The following is a 19,720-nucleotide window of genomic DNA, read 5'->3' as shown; positions in this document are numbered from 1 at the left end:
CGAGCGCAAAGGAAGATCGTACGGCATTTCTGGTGCCTACGGTGGGGTAATTACAGAAACATTCATTGAAAAAAAATTTCCTCGATCAACTAAGTAGTGCCACGTCGTCTTTGAAGTAGTTGACGGCCACTGCTGGCGGCGAGACGCCAAGGAAGAACGATCAAGAAAACGAAAGAACAGCGACATCCAACGCTCTAAGCTCTGGAAGGAGGAGTCTTCTCTGCCGGCTTGCTCGCGAGATGTCACACCGCCGGGTGTGATCCTGAAGTAGCTTGAACATGTAGTAGACACATTATTATATCGCTGGAGCCAAGCACAAGCTAACAACTGGATAGTTACAAGAGTCAGCTAGCCCAATGAACTACTCTTAAGAACACCACTATTCTCCGAAAGGGGGTAATACTTCGAAAGATGCAGCAGCCTCCAGATATCATCGAGGCTTTACAGAATACCCATAAAATTCAAGTTGTCAAGGCTATACTCAACGGATAGGAATCCATTTCGACAGCTGATGACAATTCGCTACGTGACGTGCTGGAAAATTTACATGAAAGGGTGAATCTGGGCCCGAAAAGCATATTGATTTGATCAGCTAAGCGCATGCTATTTGACTTAACTCTCTAAGATATTCTGTAGCGCATGGTGAGACCAGACTTGATTGGCTTACTACTATCTGCCTAGGCAGTTATTGCCACTTATTCGTCGATACGAACAAAAATATCATATCACCTTGATGTAATTCCAGTATGGTTACATCCTTCATAAGCCTACCCTATCTTCAAATTTTATAAACAATACTTTATCAACCCAATGTTCAGAAAACAAATCCTCGTCACTTCATCACACACATGCTTCCATGGTAGGCCACCTAAACATTCCACTCTTTTGCCTCAGTGGTCCCTGTCTACTTAGTACTTATTTTATATTAGGCCATAGTGCACGACCATACCATTAGGCGACGATTGTGAATCTTTCACGTTGGAATTCCTCTATAACATCCTCTTCAATCCACAAATCAGGCTCGAAAGTGCCTTGACGGCTAATGACTTTAGCGGCCGATTAGCAATCCGTCAGACATATCGTGATTTGTTCTATGGTTTTAAGCCATTTTCAATGGCCCAAGACTCTTTTTATCAGGTTTGATGAATTCAAGCACATGGTGTCTGAATGGACAGGTAGCGTGGTTGCAGTACGCTGGTAGCCTAGATCGGGACAAATCCTTTAGTGATGCCTTCCATTGGCTTTGACACAGGAAAGTCTAAAATGCTTTCAAGCGTTGATCAAGGGTACTGGTAACCGTAGGAACAGAGAGCCATGCATTCGCCCCCCCCTGGATTCCCTAGCCACTTTAATCCTATTGATCAGAGCTCTTTTGAACATGAACTTAATCACCACTGGCCGGAAATTCATCATCCTTTTCAAAACTGCCCTGTGGACCTGACTCCTATCACGATTGGCAGCCAGCCTGGCGAGCGCAGGTTTGATATTCGTAGTATAGAGAATGATATGATATATCGTAGGATTTTTGGGCCGATCTTTCGAATAGATCCTGTCTAAACTTGATTATATTCTAAACAACAATAATGAATCATTATTAACTTACTAAACAAATAATAACTACTTTAACTTACTACTGCTGTGACCCTCAGCTCCGATATTAGATATGGCATGCGGGATACTATCATGTTAGGCATCCAGATATAATTAAAATAAAGCACAAGGCCACGTTTAATGCACGATATAGTATTTGGGAGTGGTGGATCCCGGATTCTCGGTGCTCTGTAGTCATGACTTATCCTTACTTATTGTAGCTAAATATATATATAGTATTTGTTTCCCACGCGGCTATGTCCTATGAAAAAGTGTAGTTTTTCAAAAATCTTTTGACTTCTCTGATATTTTTCTTGCATGTTCCACTCGTATCCACTCCCCAACAGCCTTTACAAAGCATTTAGCGTACCCTTCGCTAAATTTATAGGGGTCAGAACCCGCAGGTTATAGAAACTTGTATGAGCTGCTACAAAATCGCGAACATCCTGAGATTTATCCTTAGGGCGACCGAATACATTTCAATATATATCTTATATTTGAAATGTATTAGTAGTCTAGTTGCGTTAATATTTAGAAATGAGTGGTTGCTAGGTGAAGGTGGCTTGGGGATAGAAGCGACTACCCCTTTTCCTGATCCACTTAGGAATCTAAACCTCCCCCGAACTCAACGTTCCCCCTTCCCCCTGTCCAATCTCGACCCTATGCACCCGATACTTGTATTCTCTGCCTTTAGCTTATATCCCATGCCACTATATATATGGCATATATAACTTTTTTCAGTGCTTTAAATGATTCATGTTGGGTCATGTGACCTGTAACTGCTGTCTCAGCAATGACCTAACCCGTACGATGTACAGAGTTAATTCTATTCCTCTAACAGGCTTCTCCTATTTAGACTTAATAATACTAATATACACTACACTTGACCATATACCTATTCAAATATGATGGCCGGAACTAAATCTACCGCCGCAAATTACTAAATCTACGCTCACTACAATTCTGACATCCATTTCTTCGCCACGTGATATTGAGTTTTGCAGGCACCAGCGGGTAGCGGCAAGCTAATTTAGCGTGAGGCGATAAGGACTCGATAAGATAATCTCGATTCGCCTCGTCCTGCCTGGAGTGTTGGTGACTTCCTACAACAACTTCTACTCGTCTTACATCTCCGTCCTGCTTCCTCTCGTTCTGTTCAGCAGGCATCGTTCGCCATCCGTTGGAACTTGCAATCTTACCATTGCAATAGGAATACGCAAAATATATGTCGTCGACTGTAATAGCCCGCGCTATAGTCCCCCGTTGAGCTGCAACGTTCAGAATGGCTCCCGCCGAACAGCCCACGCAAGCAGATAGAGATGTCCCAAATGTCATTATTCAGAGCACAACAGGCCCCGTTAATGAAGATTCCCACACTCCACCATCACACTCGGCTTCTACTTCTCTTCAGAATAGTCCAACTATGCCTCCTGGTGCTTGGCGGGACCCTTTGCCGGCTCGTACCGCCCCTAGCTTGCAAGAGCTACCTGATGAGCTGATCGAGCTGATCTCACAACGATCATTGGCATCCGAGCCCTCTAGGAAAAGACGGAAGACAGTATTGGAGCAGGGAATGATAGGAATACCTGTAGCTGCAATCGAATCAGCTGCCAGCGACCCTGAGCTCGACTATATTGTTGTTAAGCAATCTGACTTGGATATTAAATGCTCCGGATCGAAGCTGTCGACTGTTGATATTCCTGCGGATCTGAATAGAGTTTTACCGCGTAATCTCTGGCGCTTTCCCAGGTCCCAGGACCTGGATGGCTCCCGGCACATTGAGATCATCAATGAAACGCGCCGTTGTCTTCTCCGCGCTCCCTTAACGATAGATATGGAGTGTTTTGAAGACGTTTGCCTAGCATTAGAGGTTGATCTTCAATCACACAAGTGGGCGAGAGGACAAGGCAAACTTTGGACCGAACTGGCACTTCAGCTTCTTCGAAACGATGGATATGACACTATCCGAATAACAGTTACAGTCAAGTGGAATATTACAACCTCGCCACTATATATTCGGCAAATCGGTACCAAAATCAAGGCGCTTCCAAAAATTTTAAGCCGGTACTTCCCAGATCCGAATCAGACACAGTCAGGTAAATGGAGTGCTCAGGATTTCTACAACAGCGTGCATACTCCAGATAAAAATGATCAAGGCGCGGCTTCTCTGACGGTGGATGGGCTCGAGGCAGATCTATACCCTTTCCAAAAGAGAAGCGTGCAGTGGCTGCTTAGAAAAGAAGGTGTAGAATGGTCAGCTATCGACAAGAGGATTACCTCTGCGAACCCGATTGAGCGCACAGCCGTCCCGATGTCTTTCTTGCCTGTAGTAGATCATCAAGGTCGGCAGTGCTACGTGAGTCATCTATTTGGTCTGGTCACCTTGGATGTTACACCATTTCGAATCTTGGAGCAAGACTTAAAGGGTGGTATACTCGCGGAGGAGATGGGCCTAGGCAAGACAGTGGAAATGATATCTCTGATTTCGCTCCATCGACGCCCGAAAGAACACAATGACGTCGTCTATGACCTATTTACCGGCCAGAATGTCCGACTGACTTCTGCCACTCTCATCATAGCTCCGCCATCAATCTCTCTCCAATGGATATCTGAGATCAACAAGCACGCGCCACATCTGAAGGTTATGCATTATGAAGGTATTAGGGTGCATAGTGGCATGGACTCTTCAGACCTCCTTGAGAGTTTGGCAACTTCAGATATCGTTATATCAACATACAACGTCCTTGCGGGTGAAATACATTTCACTCAGCTAAACCCAGAAAAGAAGCTACGTCGAGAATCCAAGTACCCGCGACCAAAGTCTCCTCTTATGGCGTTACAATTTTTTAGGGTTGTTATGGATGAAGCACAGATGATTGAAAGTGGCGTAAGTAATGCAGCGGTTGTTGCAAGGATGGTGCCACGAGTAAACGCATGGTGTGTCACTGGAACCCCAGTTCGAAAAGATGTTAACGACCTTCTGGGTCTGCTGGTATTCCTCCGCTACGAACCCTATGCTTCAACGAAGCATATTTGGACGTCTCTCATATCGTCCTATAAACAGCAGTTTCGTACATTGTTTGGAACTTTGGCCCTCCGTCACAGCAAACAGAGCGTCCGAGAAGAACTTAAGCTTCCGGCTCAACGGCGATATGTCATCACAATGCCTTTTACCCCAATTGAGGAGCAGCATTATCAAGAACTATTCAATCAGATGTGTGACGTGTTGGGCCTGGATGCTCAAGGCGCTCCCCTGGTGGATGGTTGGCGGCTAGGTGACCAAGCTGAAGTCATGAGAAGGTGGTTGGTCCGGCTTAGGCAAACCGCCCTCCATCCAGAGGTTGGTGGCCGCAATAGACGAGCGTTAGGTCACAAAGATGGTCCACTCCGGACTGTGGATCAAGTCTTAGAGGTGATGATAGATCAGACGGATCTGGCTGTTAGAACTGAACAGCGAAACCTCCTCACATCAAAATTGAAAAGGGGCCAGCTTTTTGAAAACTCGCCTCGAGTACAAGAGGCTCTTGATATCTGGACGGAAGCAGCAAACGAGGTATCTGTAATCGTTGAGGAATGTCGCCTGCAACTTCGTCAGGAGATCGCCCGAAACATAGCGGATGAAAAATCTCTGGATAAACCCAGCCATTCTACGTCGATGAGCGATTCCGATAGCTCCAGTGAGAAGGAAGAGTAAGTGTGCTAATCCTACGCAGTTGAACCGTTGCTGACCAAGGTGGATAGGGCCGACTTATCATCGCGTCTAGGCACCTTTCGAAATCGCCTTCGCGCTGCATTAGAGATACAGCATATGGCAATCTTTTTCTGTGCCAATGCTAATTTCCAGATTAAGTCGAACGAAGATATGACTCAGCCTGACTCGCCCGAATTCCAGGCTTTGGAAAAGCTAGAGACGGAGAGCTACGAATCAGCCAAGAAACTACGACGGGAGATTCTTCAGGAGGTAAGTCATTTATTTTGCCAGCCAGCACTTTTCTGGCCTCCTCACTATATAGAATTAAAGCGGCAGGCTGGAAGTTCAATGCCCAACAATGTCTCAGCTTAAGGAGGACGTCAACTTCACATAGCCCTAATTCTATGGAGTCTACCCCGGGCGTTTTCCTTATTTTATCCGCAGCGAATCCTCATACCTGAGACAAAAGTCCCGCGCTAAATAGTATTTGTCACAGATATACCGCAAAGCAGACAGGCTTATGAGAAAGATATCGAAAAAAGCTGCCACTCAAACTTTCGTAGAGATTCCCGAGTTTTCATCTAACCCGCCAAAGGGCGGCCTTGAGAGCCGTCGGATCACGGAGCACCTTGATACGCTGGGGTTGGTTTTTGATGCCCAGGCTAATCAGATTGATGAATGGAGAGAGCAAACGATACAGTTCCTTCTGCGACCTCTAGTGGACGAAGATGAAGGTCTTGAAATCACCGGAGACGAATATGAAGAATCGACCAAAACTCAAGATGAAGTCATAGTATATGTGCAAGCTTTGCGAGCTCTCATTGCCGACCGTCATGATGCTCTCACTGGCTTGGAGAATAAGCTGGTAGAACATGAAGTAAAGGTGGCTTTACGTCTAGCAAAAGATGGAGACGGAGCTTTTCCCGAGAAGGCCCTCGAATTGCTTAGTGCTAGGAACCAATTAAAACCAACAAAGGAAATGGGTTCGGTGCGAGGTAGCGTGGGAGAGCTCCGGGTGTTGGCTGCCTCGTTACGTACGGATGCGCAGAATGGCAGCTCCAGAGCGGAAAATGAGCTCTCCATTGTTGAGAAACAACTTAGCGGAACTCAAAAGCAGCTGAGTGAGCAGATCAAGACGACAGCAGCCCTGGAAAAGGAAATTGAGCTATTCACAAGAGTCATGAACACTAGACTTGAATACTACCGTCAACTGCAGCAAATCTCCGACATGGTTGCCCCATATGAAGGACCAAATAATGAAACGGCCCTTGGCAAGATGCTACAAGATGAAGAGAAGTTTGCGCGGAAGGTTGCCGCAGCAAAGACGAAGAGACGATACCTGTTGCATCTGAGAAACGAAGCCACGAACCCAGAAGAACAACGGATATGCGTGATCTGTAGGGAATCTTTCGAAATTGGCGCTCTTACCGTCTGTGGCCATCAATATTGCAAGGAATGTATACAATTATGGTGGAGTGGTATGTTCCAGAATAATGATCCTCCGTTCTCAGGCGTTGCTAACAATATTCCAAGCTCATCGTAACTGCCCTGTCTGTAAGAAAAAGCTCATCCAGGCGGATTTGCATGAGATCACTTATAAGCCCCAAGAGCTTTCAATCCAGGCAGAAGTTCCAGGGCCCCAGGAGCGGGCATCGCCATCAGCGACCTCCAGAAAGTCGGCCATATATTCAGAAATCAGTAAGAATAAACTCGCAGAGATCAAGAATATTGAACTCGACGGGCCGTCATTTACAACAAAGGTCGATACCCTGGCACGACATCTAATATGGCTACGAGACTCGGACCCCGGTGCCAAGTCCATCATCTATTCTCAATTCAAGGACTTCCTTGATGTCCTAGCACTCGCCTTCCAGCGCTTCAGGATTGGGTATTCGTCAATCGATAGGTCAGACGGTATTGAAAAGTTCAAGCAGGACCCAAGCGTTGAATGCTTCCTTCTACATGCACGAGCTCACTCTTCCGGGCTGAATCTGGTCAATGCTAGTCACGTATTCCTTTGCGAACCTCTTTTAAACACAGCTCTGGAACTGCAAGCAATCGCACGAGTAGACCGCATCGGTCAACACCAAGAGACGAATGTGTGGCTTTATCTTGTTGATGGCACCATAGAAGAATCTATCTATCAGCTGTCCGTCAAAAGACGCCTCGAGCACATCGGACAGAGACTTTCAAGAGGGAAAGGTAAAGAGAGAGAGCTGAGCCCAAATGAACTGATCGACACTAATCTTGAGGAGGCCAACTCAATGGAGCTGCAGCAAGCTCCGCTGAATCGTCTGTTGGCAAAGGGTGCGACAGGTGGTGAGATGGTCGAGGAAAAGGATCTCTGGGAGTGTCTCTTCGGCGCTGGCCACCAGAGGCCAGCGAAGCGAAAACTCGATGATATTGATAAGGAGGTAGGCCGACATCTTCGAGCTGAAGCTGCTGAGGTGAGGCAGGTTGTACATTAATAATATTCGGTGCTTATTAATGAATTATGATATATGACTTCATTCAATAAGTATTTTAATACTACGTTCAACGACTTATATTCCTTTAATTTATCTAGGTACCTAGGTACCTTAGGTACGCGCCAAAGATGGTGTTGTAGTTCCCCCTACAGTAAGACGACTAATAATATTTCCTACTTTTTGTAAAATGTATATAGCAAGATAACTAAATATACTTTAGTACGAAGTCTCATAGCAATGGATAAATTTGATAATAGTCTTTTTGATACCTTGTATCATAATAAGCATTGCTAAAATAGGCGTGGTGCCGGGGAACCCCACGGATGTCCCCTATACCCTAGCAAGCGTGATGGAGATGTCTCAAACGCATCCAGAAATCCAGCCTCGTAACCTCCCGACTTAAGCGAAACATTACAACCTCGCCGTTGTCAGCAACAACATGGTTATTGGTTTCCACGCAGCATTAACGCGCATCTCGCTGCGGAGTTAGAGGTTTACAAGTGGCTCAAGCTACAATGCAGCTTTTGCACTGTTATTGCCCCAGCACTACCGCCTATTCGAGAAAGGGTGAAAAGCAGGCGAAATGTCGAACTTCAAGCGCACCGCGGTCACAGGCGGCCCTGGAGCAAGGAGAGATGTCCTTTCCTCCTTGAAAGGGACCCAAATGATCGAAAGCAAGGCAGTACTGCCGGCAGAAATTATATCGACTATCCTCGACTACCTCCCGATCCCCGACCTCATGAGCTTTGCACGCACGTCGAAACGGATGCTGGAGATGGTCTACGAAGACTCGAGATGGGTACAACGGCTAAAGGTTATGGGGGTATGGAATGAACGGGAGGCACGGAAGAGATTCGAGGATGCCATAAAGAAGAAGCGTGAGATAATGAAGGCACGCGCGGAGGAAGATGGGAAGAGAATGGGAATAGGGGTTACTGGAAAGGCTGGAGTCCAGAAGACAAGTACGACTTTATTCGATGCTAGCGCTGAGGAAGAGTGGCAAAAGCGCTCTATGGAAATAGGTTCAAAGCCACCACCGGCGCCGGTGGACGGCTTCGAAACGTTAGCAATATCCACACCCAGCGCCCCAGCCACTGCGCCAATCCAACGCGCACCCATGTTAGAGCCGGAAGCTCTGCTTAATATATTCTCCGGTGTGAAGTCGATCAGAGGTTCTGCAAGACAGGAATACGGAAAGATATATGCGGCTCTGGCACCGTTTTACTATGATCTTGCAAGGTCAAGAAGTCATGTGGACCCTGTCATTTTTCGCGTATACCGAGAGCCAGAGCAACAGGCCCAGATGCTAGCACATTTGACAGTATTTGCTCGCAATGACTGGGCTCAAGGGTGGAGACAACGAGAGGAGAAGCTTGTTACCATGATTGGCATCTTTGAAAATGCGGTTCTACGAGAGTTCGAGCAAGGCTATGAAGCGTGGGATATTGATGGGAAAATGCGACGTTATGCACATGTCTTAGGCGTCCTAAATGGAGGACAAGCGGGTATCGAGCTTTTCGTACAGAAGCATCCTATATTCAATGAACGCATGGGCAGTTCAATGGATTGCCTCAATCAAGCCTCGTCAGATGGGATCGTGTTGGAGCCTTCACGGGAATTTCTAGAGAAGCTTGCCCACAAAATGAACGAGCAAGCTGATGTCGTCGACCGAGTATTCCCGCCCGGCGAAGACGTGCTCCAGATCCTCTTGGAAAAGGTTGGGGAGGATATACTTATGGAGTATGTAACCCCCCTCTTCGATGAGGCCCATGAGCGGAGTATCTCATCTTATCTAATGGCCGTTGCTGGAGTGTTTGAGCAAAGCATGCGATTTGGCTTGACTCTGAAACCTAGCAAGAACTCGGGAGATGACTTTAGAGAAAAGGTCAAATCTGTCATAGCTAGGGTATTCGAGCCTCACGTGGATCTATATCTACAGGAAGAGCTCGATTATTTCAAAAGTCTAGCGCAGGCTGAAGTGGACGACTGGGAGCAAAAGCTCTCCGAACAGGAAGCGACCAAAGAATCGTTTTTTATGGGAAATTTCAACCGACAAGCTGATAAGAAGGATTTCTTGAGCTCGTTCAAGAAGGTGATCATGATGCCTGTCAATGTTCTTCCTAGCTTGCCATTAGCATCACCTTTTGGTGCACCGTTCGCGACTGCTAAACCTACCCCAGCACAGCTGACTGCCAGCAAGCCTGGCCTCCAACCTCCAAGCCCTGCATTGTCTCCAAATCCGTCAAGACCGCAAACGCCAGGGCTGAGCCCAAGGCTGGATGGAACATCCACACCCCTGCCGTCGGAAGCTCCAACGGATGAGCTGGCCGCCAAAGCCGCTCTGATGGCCTCGAGGCTGGAAGGGATCAGATCTTTATTCAGCATTGAGGTCGCACTAGACTTGACGCATGCTGCGAAAGCCAGCATCGAGCGGGCGGCATTATTTGTCCGACTTGGCAGTCAGACAGGAGAAGAGGCACGAGAGCAGTGCGAAGCGATCTTTGTGGTACTTCTCCAAATCCTCGGAGACCGGCATGTTAAAATTGGATTCGACAAGGCAGTTGACCACCTCTCGAAATACAATCCCCGGGAAGTCAGTGAGCATCAGCAGGGCGTTGCTCCCCTGGTGACGTTCTTGGAGCTTGTCAATGTCGGAGATCTTATCTCCCAAATGATAGATGTCTTCTACGAGCAACAGTTGGCAACCACCAAACTTGCAGATCGTAATGACTTCCTCGATCCAGCTGTCAAGGCCAAAAAGAAATTCGAGCAGATGCTCGATGAGCGTGTTGCAGCCGGACTGAATAAGGGCATTGATGTCCTTATGGATGAAGTGGAATATATCTGCTCAACTTTCCAATTGCCCACAGATTACCAACCCGTTGCCGCACCAAACGGCAAAGCGCAAGATTTCGATATCGGTCCCACGAAAGCCGCAAAACAAGTCGTTGAGGTGGTGGAATCGCACACCAAAATGCTGGTCGGCAGCACCGACAAGAACATGCTAGACGTCTTCAACCAAGAAGTCGGACTCCGCCTCTTCACCGCGCTCTGCAAACACCTCAAACGTCAGCGCGTCAGCATCGATGGCTCCATCACGCTCATCTCCGACATGAATCTCTACTTCACGTATATCACCACGTTGCGCAACCAGGATCTGCTAGAGTATTTCAAGGCTTTGAGAGAGCTGAGCCAGATTTATCTTATTGATCCGAAGCACGCGAAGGAGATGGCAGAGGTTATTGCTGATGCGGATCGCTTCCGAGGCATCTTTCGCGCCGAGGAGGTTTACGAATTTGCGGAGCGGAGAGCTGATTGGTATACCGTGAAGAGGGATGTTGAGAGGGCTATGTATGGCATTGGATGTGTCTGCATGTGAGGCTTCCAAAGCGGATGGTGGGTTGGGTGTACGTGAAAGCACTACCAGGTGCAACACACTCATACTTCCTAGACCTCGTAGACTTACAAAACTTAGCTAGTATATAATGTATATATATATCACGAGATCTTGCTGTAGCTGTGGCAAATCATAATCCACTCTGGGAAATTTTCGGACCGTTCTAACGCCTATACGCCCATTTAATGCACCTCTCCTAGAACGCCCTACAAGTCTCCCCTTCCATTCTCTTATTACATTGCCCCAAAATCTAATTTCCGAGCTACTTTCGCTCCTCGATCATCATCTAGGATCCCAGGTCTCCTCTTCAAATCCTCCGCCAGCTTCTCCTCGCCGGCCTTCTTCCTAGGCAAATCCTCCTTTCGCGTAGGCTTCGGTTCCGAGCGCCACCAGTTGTGCATCAGAACCTCCTTCGCCGTAATCCGGTTCCTAGGGTCTAAAACCAGCATTTTCATCAACAGATCCGCACCCTCTTGACCAGTGGTGCCAAACGTAGCTAAATAATGGTCACGAGGTCTTACGGGATTGTGAGGTTCTGGGACTGTGTATTCGGGCAGTTTTGATACGCCGGGCCAGTTCTCTTCAGTTGGCGTGCCGATCGCTTGGCAGATTAGGTTCACTTGGTGAACTTCTGTGTCGCCAGCTATATACGGTGTTCGAATGACGAGCTCGGCGAAGACGAGACCTACGCTCCAGATGTCAACTGCGCCGGAGTAGTGCTTCGCTCCGAAGAGGAGCTCAGGGGGCCGGTACCAGCGGGTTATGACGTTGGATGTCATGAGGCGATATGGATCGGAGAATGATCTCGCAAGACCGAAATCTGCTAGTTTGATCTCGCCATCGCCGGAGATGAGCAGATTGTTAGGCTTGATATCCCGGTGGAGAACGAAGTTCTCGTGGCAGAACCAGATTGCCCGGGATAGCATCCCCATCCAGGCCTTTATATCGGCCGCGCCGTAACGTACCCCTTCCACGTCCTTGATGAGCATTTCGAGGTCGCCCAGAGGGAGGAATTCGAGGACTAAGTTGAGATTCTGGTCTTTGGAGGAGAAGACGGAGAGGAGGGAGATTATGTTGGGGTGGGAGAGTTCTTGGAGGTGTTTTAGTTCGCGGACGGCGTCCGGGGCCATGCCTTCGGTGTATTCCTTTTGGACTTTTATTTTTTTGATGGCGACGAGGGTAGACGGAGAGGAACGTAGATGACCGAGGTAGACATTTGCATAGGTTCCCTCACCGAGCTTTTTGCCTGTAGAGAGAGTTTAAAGTTAGGGTCTGCCGTTTAAGGTAGAGGGGTTAGATATAAAACCGACCTTTTACATATTTCAGCTTTTCATTCTCGTTCATCTGTTCTGCTACATCATTCCCAGAACTGCTACCATTTCTAGCTTGGGCTTGTGCTTCCGGAGTCGCTCCACTCGAGGAGGGGGCAGTGGTTGAGAGCTTGGACTTGGTGGTTGCGGCGCTTCTCTCCCTTTCCCCAGCGCCTGGGATGATAAGAGGTGAGACCGCCATGTTGAGTTGAGGTCCTTGTTGAGACCTTCAAAACCTCAGTAGTTGCGTACTATTGCATTGTTCTGCGGCCATTGACAACTGCAGTGGTGGTAAATAGAGGCCGCGGTCCTTAATTGGCGTTGATGTACAAGTAATTTGGACTCGGAGAGCCTCTCGAGTCTCGAGCTGTGTTCCGAACGTCTTGTCCCTGCAGGGCTGCCACCTTCGGATTAGAGATTGACGAGGCTGAGCCAAACATGTGACTTTGATCACGTGCATTCGTTCTCGACCAACGTGTGGCTGTGCGGCAAGTGTGGCTGGGCCCTTATTCCTGTGCACGTACTTGGCATGATGTCATTGTAGCTTGTCGGTGTCTCACCCGCGATGATTTTCACTATGATGTCAAACATTGTGCCGACCTGGGTAAGCTCCGAGTATCAACTCCATTCGCAACGCAGCTAACACGCAATATCCGGCCCTCCGGCCAGGATCTGATTTTATCGCACGTTATCAGAAGTGGAGATCAGCGCCCTTCCTTGCTTGTGCATTGCAGTCGGCATCCCACGTAAGTCCGACGCGTCGGAGGAGTGAGCTTGCGTCTCATATTCCCTCTCTTTTGAATAGCTTCTTTTTGTATAATATATTCCCATAATCGCATTCCCATCCCCACCCCAACGCTCGCTCAATTTTGGCCCAGCTAAGACTGTCGCCCTAATCAATTACAACCCCGTCGATCATGTGGAGAATATCATACTGGGTTCGTTTCAATCCCCCTCGCTAGCAATCCAAGACCATGAAGATCTACGTCTTGATCTGTCGAGAACACCCCAAAACTAACAGGCTCCCAGATCTTCCCAGTTATCTCCTCCCTCTGCTGGCTCGGGACCCTCCTCGGCCTCCTCATCCACTGGAGCGCCATCGGAAAAATTATATACCCGTCCATGGAACCCGGACAAACAATCGCGTACATTTCCGACGTAGGCGCCGGGAAGCTAAAGCCTCTCTTTATCGCAGGTTCCTGTGTGACCACCATCTTCCTCGATATCGCATTCCTCTCCGGACGCTGGCTGCGCCATCGCGGTCGACTGGCAAGGAATACAACACTGTACGAGAAGGTATTAAGTTGCTTGGGGATATTGTTCGCGGTTGTGGGCACCGTGGGTTTGATCTTATTGAGTATTTTCGACACTCGGCGTCATAACCAGCTGCATCATATTTTCCTGGGCCTGTTTATTGGTGGATATGTCATATCCGCCATTTTTGTATGTTGGGAATACCAGCGTTTGGGAATTAGTAAGAGCTACCTGCCTCCTCCCGTTCCCCTTGAATTAATCGAATCAACACCTCAGACATACTAACTTCATCAATTCAGAATACCGCCAACATCGGGTCCTCCGTATATCCTTCTGGATAAAACTCACCTTCATCCTAGTCGAAGTCGCACTCGCCGTTGCATTTGGAGTCTGCAACCGCAAAAAGGAATATAACGCCGCCGCAGTCCTTGAGTGGACCATTGCTTTCATTTTCACCTTCTATATATTTACCTTTTTCATTGATCTCGCACCTGCCGTCTACACCAAAGGGATGGTCCCGAAATTTGGCACCGGTCCTGCAGAGACGGAAATGCAGATGGAGCAGAATGATGAGGCGGCAGATATTAGTAGGAGAACAGCGGATAGCCAGAGACCATTAGGTGGGAATATGGAGGGTGTTAACGGATCTGCCCAACCGCAACAACCGATTGTCCGACCACAACAAGCGACTAATTTCTAGAGGTTGCGAGAGTGCATGAAAAGTTATCGGCGGAAAAGGCAATAGTAACGATACTATGTGGGAAGACGTCTATTTAATAAACATATGTCGGAGTTTCTAGGAAAGGACAATATAGATGGGCACACATGACTTTACGTACACGAAGTATTGGTTGTACAATAACATATGGGACAAACGGCATACCTTGGAGTTGCGGCATAGCATAGCATACCTAGGTAGGTACCTAGGTAGTTTAATAAGCATAATAAATGATTCGAGCGTTGTTAGTGCCTAGGTATCTGAAACAGCCATCTGAGTGACATTCATCTGATAATCTTAGTCGAATAATCGAGGATGAAGTTCTAGTTTTCATTTTAGTTTGCATTTTTATATAAACTATAGTTATGTAGCGTTACAGTACATTCGATAAATACACACACAAAACACCATATATACCATACCAATAAACAAACGCAGCAACGCCTCCGTTTCCTTATATACCTCTCTACAAACAGAAATTGACGGAAGCTAACTATAAATACAGCAATAACACCAACATGTACTCCTATCCGACCCCAGCTATAGAATAATACTTTTGGCCCCTTCGTCTCTTTCTCCAACTTCCTCAGGAATATGGTTTACTAACTCTGGAAGATTGCTAGATCTCCTCCGTAAACCGAGTTGACCTCGCAGGACTGCTACTCTTAGGCTCCGGGAGTTTTGGAGGCGGTGTAAGACCAGAGATGCCTCGCTCCGGCGACACACCGCTCACATTATCATGGCTGACGAGATCTTCATACATACTGGTAGGCGAACTGACTGGGCTATGGTCGCGTCGTACGGGACTCCTGCCTACCCTGTCCTGATGCTCCTCTGCCTCGGGGGTAGCTGCTGGAGCTGCAAGTGGGGTGACTTTCGCGCTCGCAGTATCAGTTGCAAGGTTTGTACTGCTATTCTTTGCACTTCCGCCGGTAAGTGCTGCTCCGCCTATGAATTTACCTCCGCTGGTTCTATCTGCAGGCTGATTTTCAGCCTGATTCGGAGGTGTATGCGCTCTGCTTAACCGACGGCCGATTTTCGTCTTCAGCCAGTTCTTCATCTTGCTCGAGTCTTCGGAGGTGCCAGACTTTGGCGATTTTAGTGCCGCCTCATCTTTGGCTACAGAACTTGGCCACTCGTCTACGGCGGTAGTAACCCGCTGAGGGCTTGAAGTATCGGCATTTGCCGGCGTAACTAGGGCTTCACTTCGCTCGGGGAGAGTGGCACTAGTTATAGGTTCGCCCTGAGTTTCCACTGGTACGGCGACCGCGACGGGGGCAATAGCGACTGGGGCAGCAGCAGGCTCTGTGATTTCAGGCTCAGTTGCCTCGCCTGTCTTTAGAGATCTCCGCTTCCCTTTTCGCAAGGCCCTTTCCTCGGCTTTGCGGGCTTTCTCCTCTTCTTTATCTTGCACTGAAATCTAGTCAGGTGAGGGATTCTAAAATATATAAGCTAACTTACGTTTTAGCTTGCGATGGATCTCTTTCTCCTCCATCTCGTGGAGCTTCCGCTCCTCCAACTTCGTTTTCTCATGTTCGTGTTCGAGCCTAGAGCTTACGTCCTTCGACATGCGCTTTTCTTCATCCCTGATGTGTTTCTCTTCGGCCTTCCGGGCTTTCTCCTCCTCCTTGTCTTGCTCTGTAATTAAGTTAGCTAATAAGTTTCAAGAACCATAGGTAACCCAGCATACGTTTTAGCTTGCGATGAATCTCTTTTTGCTCCTTATCCCGAATCTTCTGCTCCTCTGCCCTTTTCTTCTCGAGTTCTTGCTCCAACCTCATGTCAGCTTCCTTAGCTTGCTGCTTCTCCACTTTATCATTGATTTCATCTAGTACTGGTTGCACATTCCGGGCCGCAATCTCATCGATTTCGCTTTGGTCGATGAACTTGCCGCCACCAATGTTGACCTTGTTATGATGCTCCATGCGCCGGGTGTCATTCCTCCCCTGTGCCGCAGCTTGTGCTTTGAGCTCCCACTCGCTGATAGTGGACGGAGAAGGTCTGCCAGTCTCGGCCATGACCCTTTCATCGATAGCTTGTAAGTTTTTGGCCACGTTCCGCTGAGCAGCAGCAATTAAAGCTTCTCTGTCATGTTGCCTCTTCTTCGAATCCACCTGGGACAAATTGCTCGAAAACAGAGACATTTGAGCCCGGATCGTATTAGATTGCTTTCTATCCTCGTCTAAATCGCCATCACTAGAGGCTCGACGTCGCATCGTTCCCCTAATCGATAACCTGGATTTTGGGTGCTGTTGCTGATTCTCTCCATAATAGTCTCGATATTCACGATACTGTGCATGCTCATCATGAAGATTTGCTAGACGCTCTTGGGCAAGCTTTTGTGCTTGGATTTGAAGATTGGCGAAGTGGGCTGGGCGATCGCCATCGCTCACACCTGATCCTGAGGGTTGTCGTCCATGAGCTAGAGCTGCTCCCTGATGAGCACTTGACGCAGCATCAAACTGCTTTTGCTGCAAGTTGTACATCTGTTTTGCCATGGTGACAGCGGATGCATGCAGAACACCCTGCCTATTCTGTTCCTCAACTTCGGGGCCAATTGGAGGGTGTGATGTATACATTTCTCGAGGCATAGTGGAGTACGGGACGGATCCACCCTGGGGAGTGATACCAGTGCGCATCTTTGACCTGTGCGCCGAGTTGGCGGCACGCAATGCATTGGTAACGGCATTCGCCTCATCTGGATAAGTTTCAACCTTTTTCGCGGGCATTGGCGTTGACTCTGATCGCCTTCTGCTAGTGGACATCGCGCCCGTAGCAGCCATCAGGGAGCCTTTACGTCCAATGGTAGTATATCCATAATCAAGCTGCGGCGACAATGTCCCTGCATTCTTTAGAGCCTGTGTAGCAGCCGAATTCCCCCACGGGGTTGCCTCAGCCCTCCAAAGCTCGACCTTCGCACCACCACTGTGTGCGAGCACCGCCGCCGCGGATGCCGAAGCTGATGAATCTGGCCGCCAAAGCTCGAATGGTTTCTGATTTGCCCATCCCAAACTCGCGGCTGCCCCAGCGGCGGAATCTGATTTCTTCAAGCCCGCCGAAGGAAAGCTGGGTAAGTCCTGGGGATTTGCGTATTTGAGGGACGCCGCGGCGCCTATCGTATTGTTGAAGTTAGCGAACAATGATCTAGCCAAACCACACTTCAAGAATTCGACGACTTAGTCTGGGTGCTTACCAGCAGATGACAACCTATGATTTTTATCGAGAATCTCGTATGTTCCTCGGGAGGAGCTGTGGGTAGTAGCGTGCGATTGCGATGCGCCAGTATGGCCACCACGGTGAGATGGCGTAGGATCGGGTGGGAGAGGCACGGACGCGGGTGTTACCCGCACGGATTGTGTCTGCGACATGTTTGGCATTTCACTCTCCTCGTGGGGGTGCAATGAAATTGGGTGACTGGAAGTATTATATCGCGGACCAGTTCGTAAGCCGGGGTGTAGTTGAGTAGATGGGTAGTTGCGAAGCTGGGGTCACCACTGGCCAGCTGATGCTTGAGTCGAGTTTATACTTATGCTTTCCGAAGGAGGGGCCTCCGCTCAGAGCATGTGTTGATCTGATGTCATATACCAAAGCGAGCAAACTCAATGCCCTGTCCTGTCCCACGAGGCTTAGGCAATCGTGGACTGAGGTGTGAACGCAAGTAAGGCGTAGTTGTGGGGTGTAAGCGAAGAGAGAGAGGATGACACAGGACAGAGGACTGCAAGCGGACGAGAGAAGAGATAGCAGAGAGAGGAGGAAAGGTAAGACAGAAGGGAAGAGGATGACAAGCAGGAGTAGAGAGACACCACCTTGGCAAGGTCTGATCAGCAATTACCTCTAACCTCAACTGTAGATAACTGTCGCCGTTGCGCTCATCATCAAACTTTCCGCGGTCGTACATCACTGAAATGGGATGAAGGCGACGTCATTACTTCAGCCACAATCAACGTCGCTTCCCGAGCTATCCCGCATGTGGCTGGTGGGACATCTGATCAGCTGACTGTGGTAGCATGTGCACGCCACTGAGCTTACGAATAAGTTAGTACCTCATAGTACGAGTGATGTCGTACTCGTACTCGCTAAACTGACACCTGAGATCTCTCCTAACACCGAATCCCAAGTCTCCCCTTTGCACATACAATCAGTTGTTTTGTTCATGCTCTTTTTACGACGACAGCTCTAGAGCCTCAAGCTTCCCGCTGCAGTACCGGTGTTATCTTACCCCCAGAGCGTAGCTGTTGTTCTTGGTGTTTTGGTGTTTTAGCAGTGCTCATTCCCACTACTCTACTGCAGTCAAAGGTCCGTCCTCCCTGCACTTCTACAATGGCACGACAGGTACTAACTTATTATACTACAGGTTTTGTTTGATATTATATTCTAATACTCACTTTTAATCCTATCTACTAGCATTATTTATCCTGCCAATACAGCTTATTTATTGCACGCACTACCATAACATCTCATTCTCCGCTCACCAGAGTCACCACCTGGTCTCACTTCGGCCAGATCTGGATGAGAGAATCCAAGATCTCTCTACCTCCACCCAACCAATTTCCAGCAGCCCAATCTATGCCGCCACGATTTATCATGTAGAAGTTGCTGGGTGCGAATTGCACGCCGCCTACTATAGGGGGGGAGTACACGCCCAAGATTCGGTGCTTAGAATGCCAGCCGAAACCAACCCTGCACCCCACCCCATCAGCAATTGCTGATACTGCGTACCAGGACTAGTCGACGGCCTGTTGGAGCCAATGTACCATCAAGACTGCCTATTGCATTGCATGGCGATAATCCTGGCGTTGGCGGCGATACTGTTAGCCGCTCCAGCTACAGCATTCATGGCTTGGCCACCCACGCGCAAAGCACCCCGGGTGCCAGCATACGATCCAAATCCTTGGACGAGCTTCTGGCCATGGAACATGGTAGGCAAAACTGCGGACATGAACTTGTACATGGAGCAAAAGGAGCCGATATATCTTACCGGCTGCCATTTTCCATGAACTTGATGAGACGACTTAGGGTTTGTTCTCGCAGTTCTGCGTCGTCGGCCTCGTCCCCGCCTTCCCCGCCTTCCTCGGAACTTTCATCCTCCTCTGAAGCTCCTCTCTTAGCGGCGGTATTATTGGAATCTTCGCGAAGATTGTCTTCCGTGGCGGCACGGGACTGCATTCACCGGCCAGCATTCACAGCATTGCACAGGAGGTCGCCAGTAAAGGCAAAGGGCCGTATCTCAGGTCTCCCGTAGCATCCGGGTCCAAAAAGGCGCGAACGTATTCATATTCGATGAAGTCGAAG

The 19,720-nt window shown here is 48.5% G+C and overlaps 5 protein-coding genes across 5 annotated transcripts; 3 read left to right on the top strand and 2 right to left on the bottom strand.

Moving 5' to 3' along the window:
* Window positions 1-2,872: 2,872 nt before the first annotated feature.
* On the top strand, window positions 2,873-7,749 carry BP5553_01302 (p-loop containing nucleoside triphosphate hydrolase; the record flags this gene model as incomplete). The annotated part of the gene is made up of 4 exons (XM_032009925.1): window positions 2,873-5,280; window positions 5,332-5,551; window positions 5,778-6,759; window positions 6,815-7,749. The coding sequence occupies 4 exons, from the start codon at window positions 2,873-2,875 to the stop codon at window positions 7,747-7,749; spliced, it is 4,545 nt and encodes a 1,514-aa protein (XP_031873979.1).
* Window positions 7,750-8,332: 583 nt separating this feature from the next.
* BP5553_01301 (uncharacterized protein) lies at window positions 8,333-11,128 on the top strand (the record flags this gene model as incomplete). Its single annotated transcript, XM_032009924.1, has 1 exon — window positions 8,333-11,128. One exon carries the CDS (start codon window positions 8,333-8,335, stop codon window positions 11,126-11,128), a length of 2,796 nt encoding a protein of 931 aa, XP_031873978.1.
* A 251-nt stretch (window positions 11,129-11,379) lies between these two features.
* BP5553_01300 (Uncharacterized protein) lies at window positions 11,380-12,658 on the bottom strand (the record flags this gene model as incomplete). The annotated part of the gene is made up of 2 exons (XM_032009923.1): window positions 11,380-12,392; window positions 12,457-12,658. 2 exons carry the CDS (start codon window positions 12,656-12,658, stop codon window positions 11,380-11,382), a joined length of 1,215 nt encoding a protein of 404 aa, XP_031873977.1.
* Window positions 12,659-13,373: 715 nt separating this feature from the next.
* Window positions 13,374-14,410, top strand: BP5553_01299 (uncharacterized protein; the record flags this gene model as incomplete). Its single annotated transcript, XM_032009922.1, has 3 exons — window positions 13,374-13,394; window positions 13,486-13,813; window positions 14,010-14,410. 3 exons carry the CDS (start codon window positions 13,374-13,376, stop codon window positions 14,408-14,410), a joined length of 750 nt encoding a protein of 249 aa, XP_031873976.1.
* A 637-nt stretch (window positions 14,411-15,047) lies between these two features.
* On the bottom strand, window positions 15,048-17,796 carry BP5553_01298 (uncharacterized protein; the record flags this gene model as incomplete). The annotated part of the gene is made up of 4 exons (XM_032009921.1): window positions 15,048-15,841; window positions 15,890-16,066; window positions 16,119-17,540; window positions 17,622-17,796. 4 exons carry the CDS (start codon window positions 17,794-17,796, stop codon window positions 15,048-15,050), a joined length of 2,568 nt encoding a protein of 855 aa, XP_031873975.1.
* Window positions 17,797-19,720: the final 1,924 nt, after the last annotated feature.

Source organism: Venustampulla echinocandica, assembly GCF_003357145.1.
Source record: "Venustampulla echinocandica strain BP 5553 chromosome Unknown scaffold_0, whole genome shotgun sequence".
Classification (NCBI taxonomy): Eukaryota; Fungi; Ascomycota; class Leotiomycetes; order Helotiales; family Pleuroascaceae; genus Venustampulla; species Venustampulla echinocandica.
The sequence above is the reverse complement of the archived record's forward strand: the minus strand, read 5'-3'. Positions and strand labels throughout refer to the sequence as shown.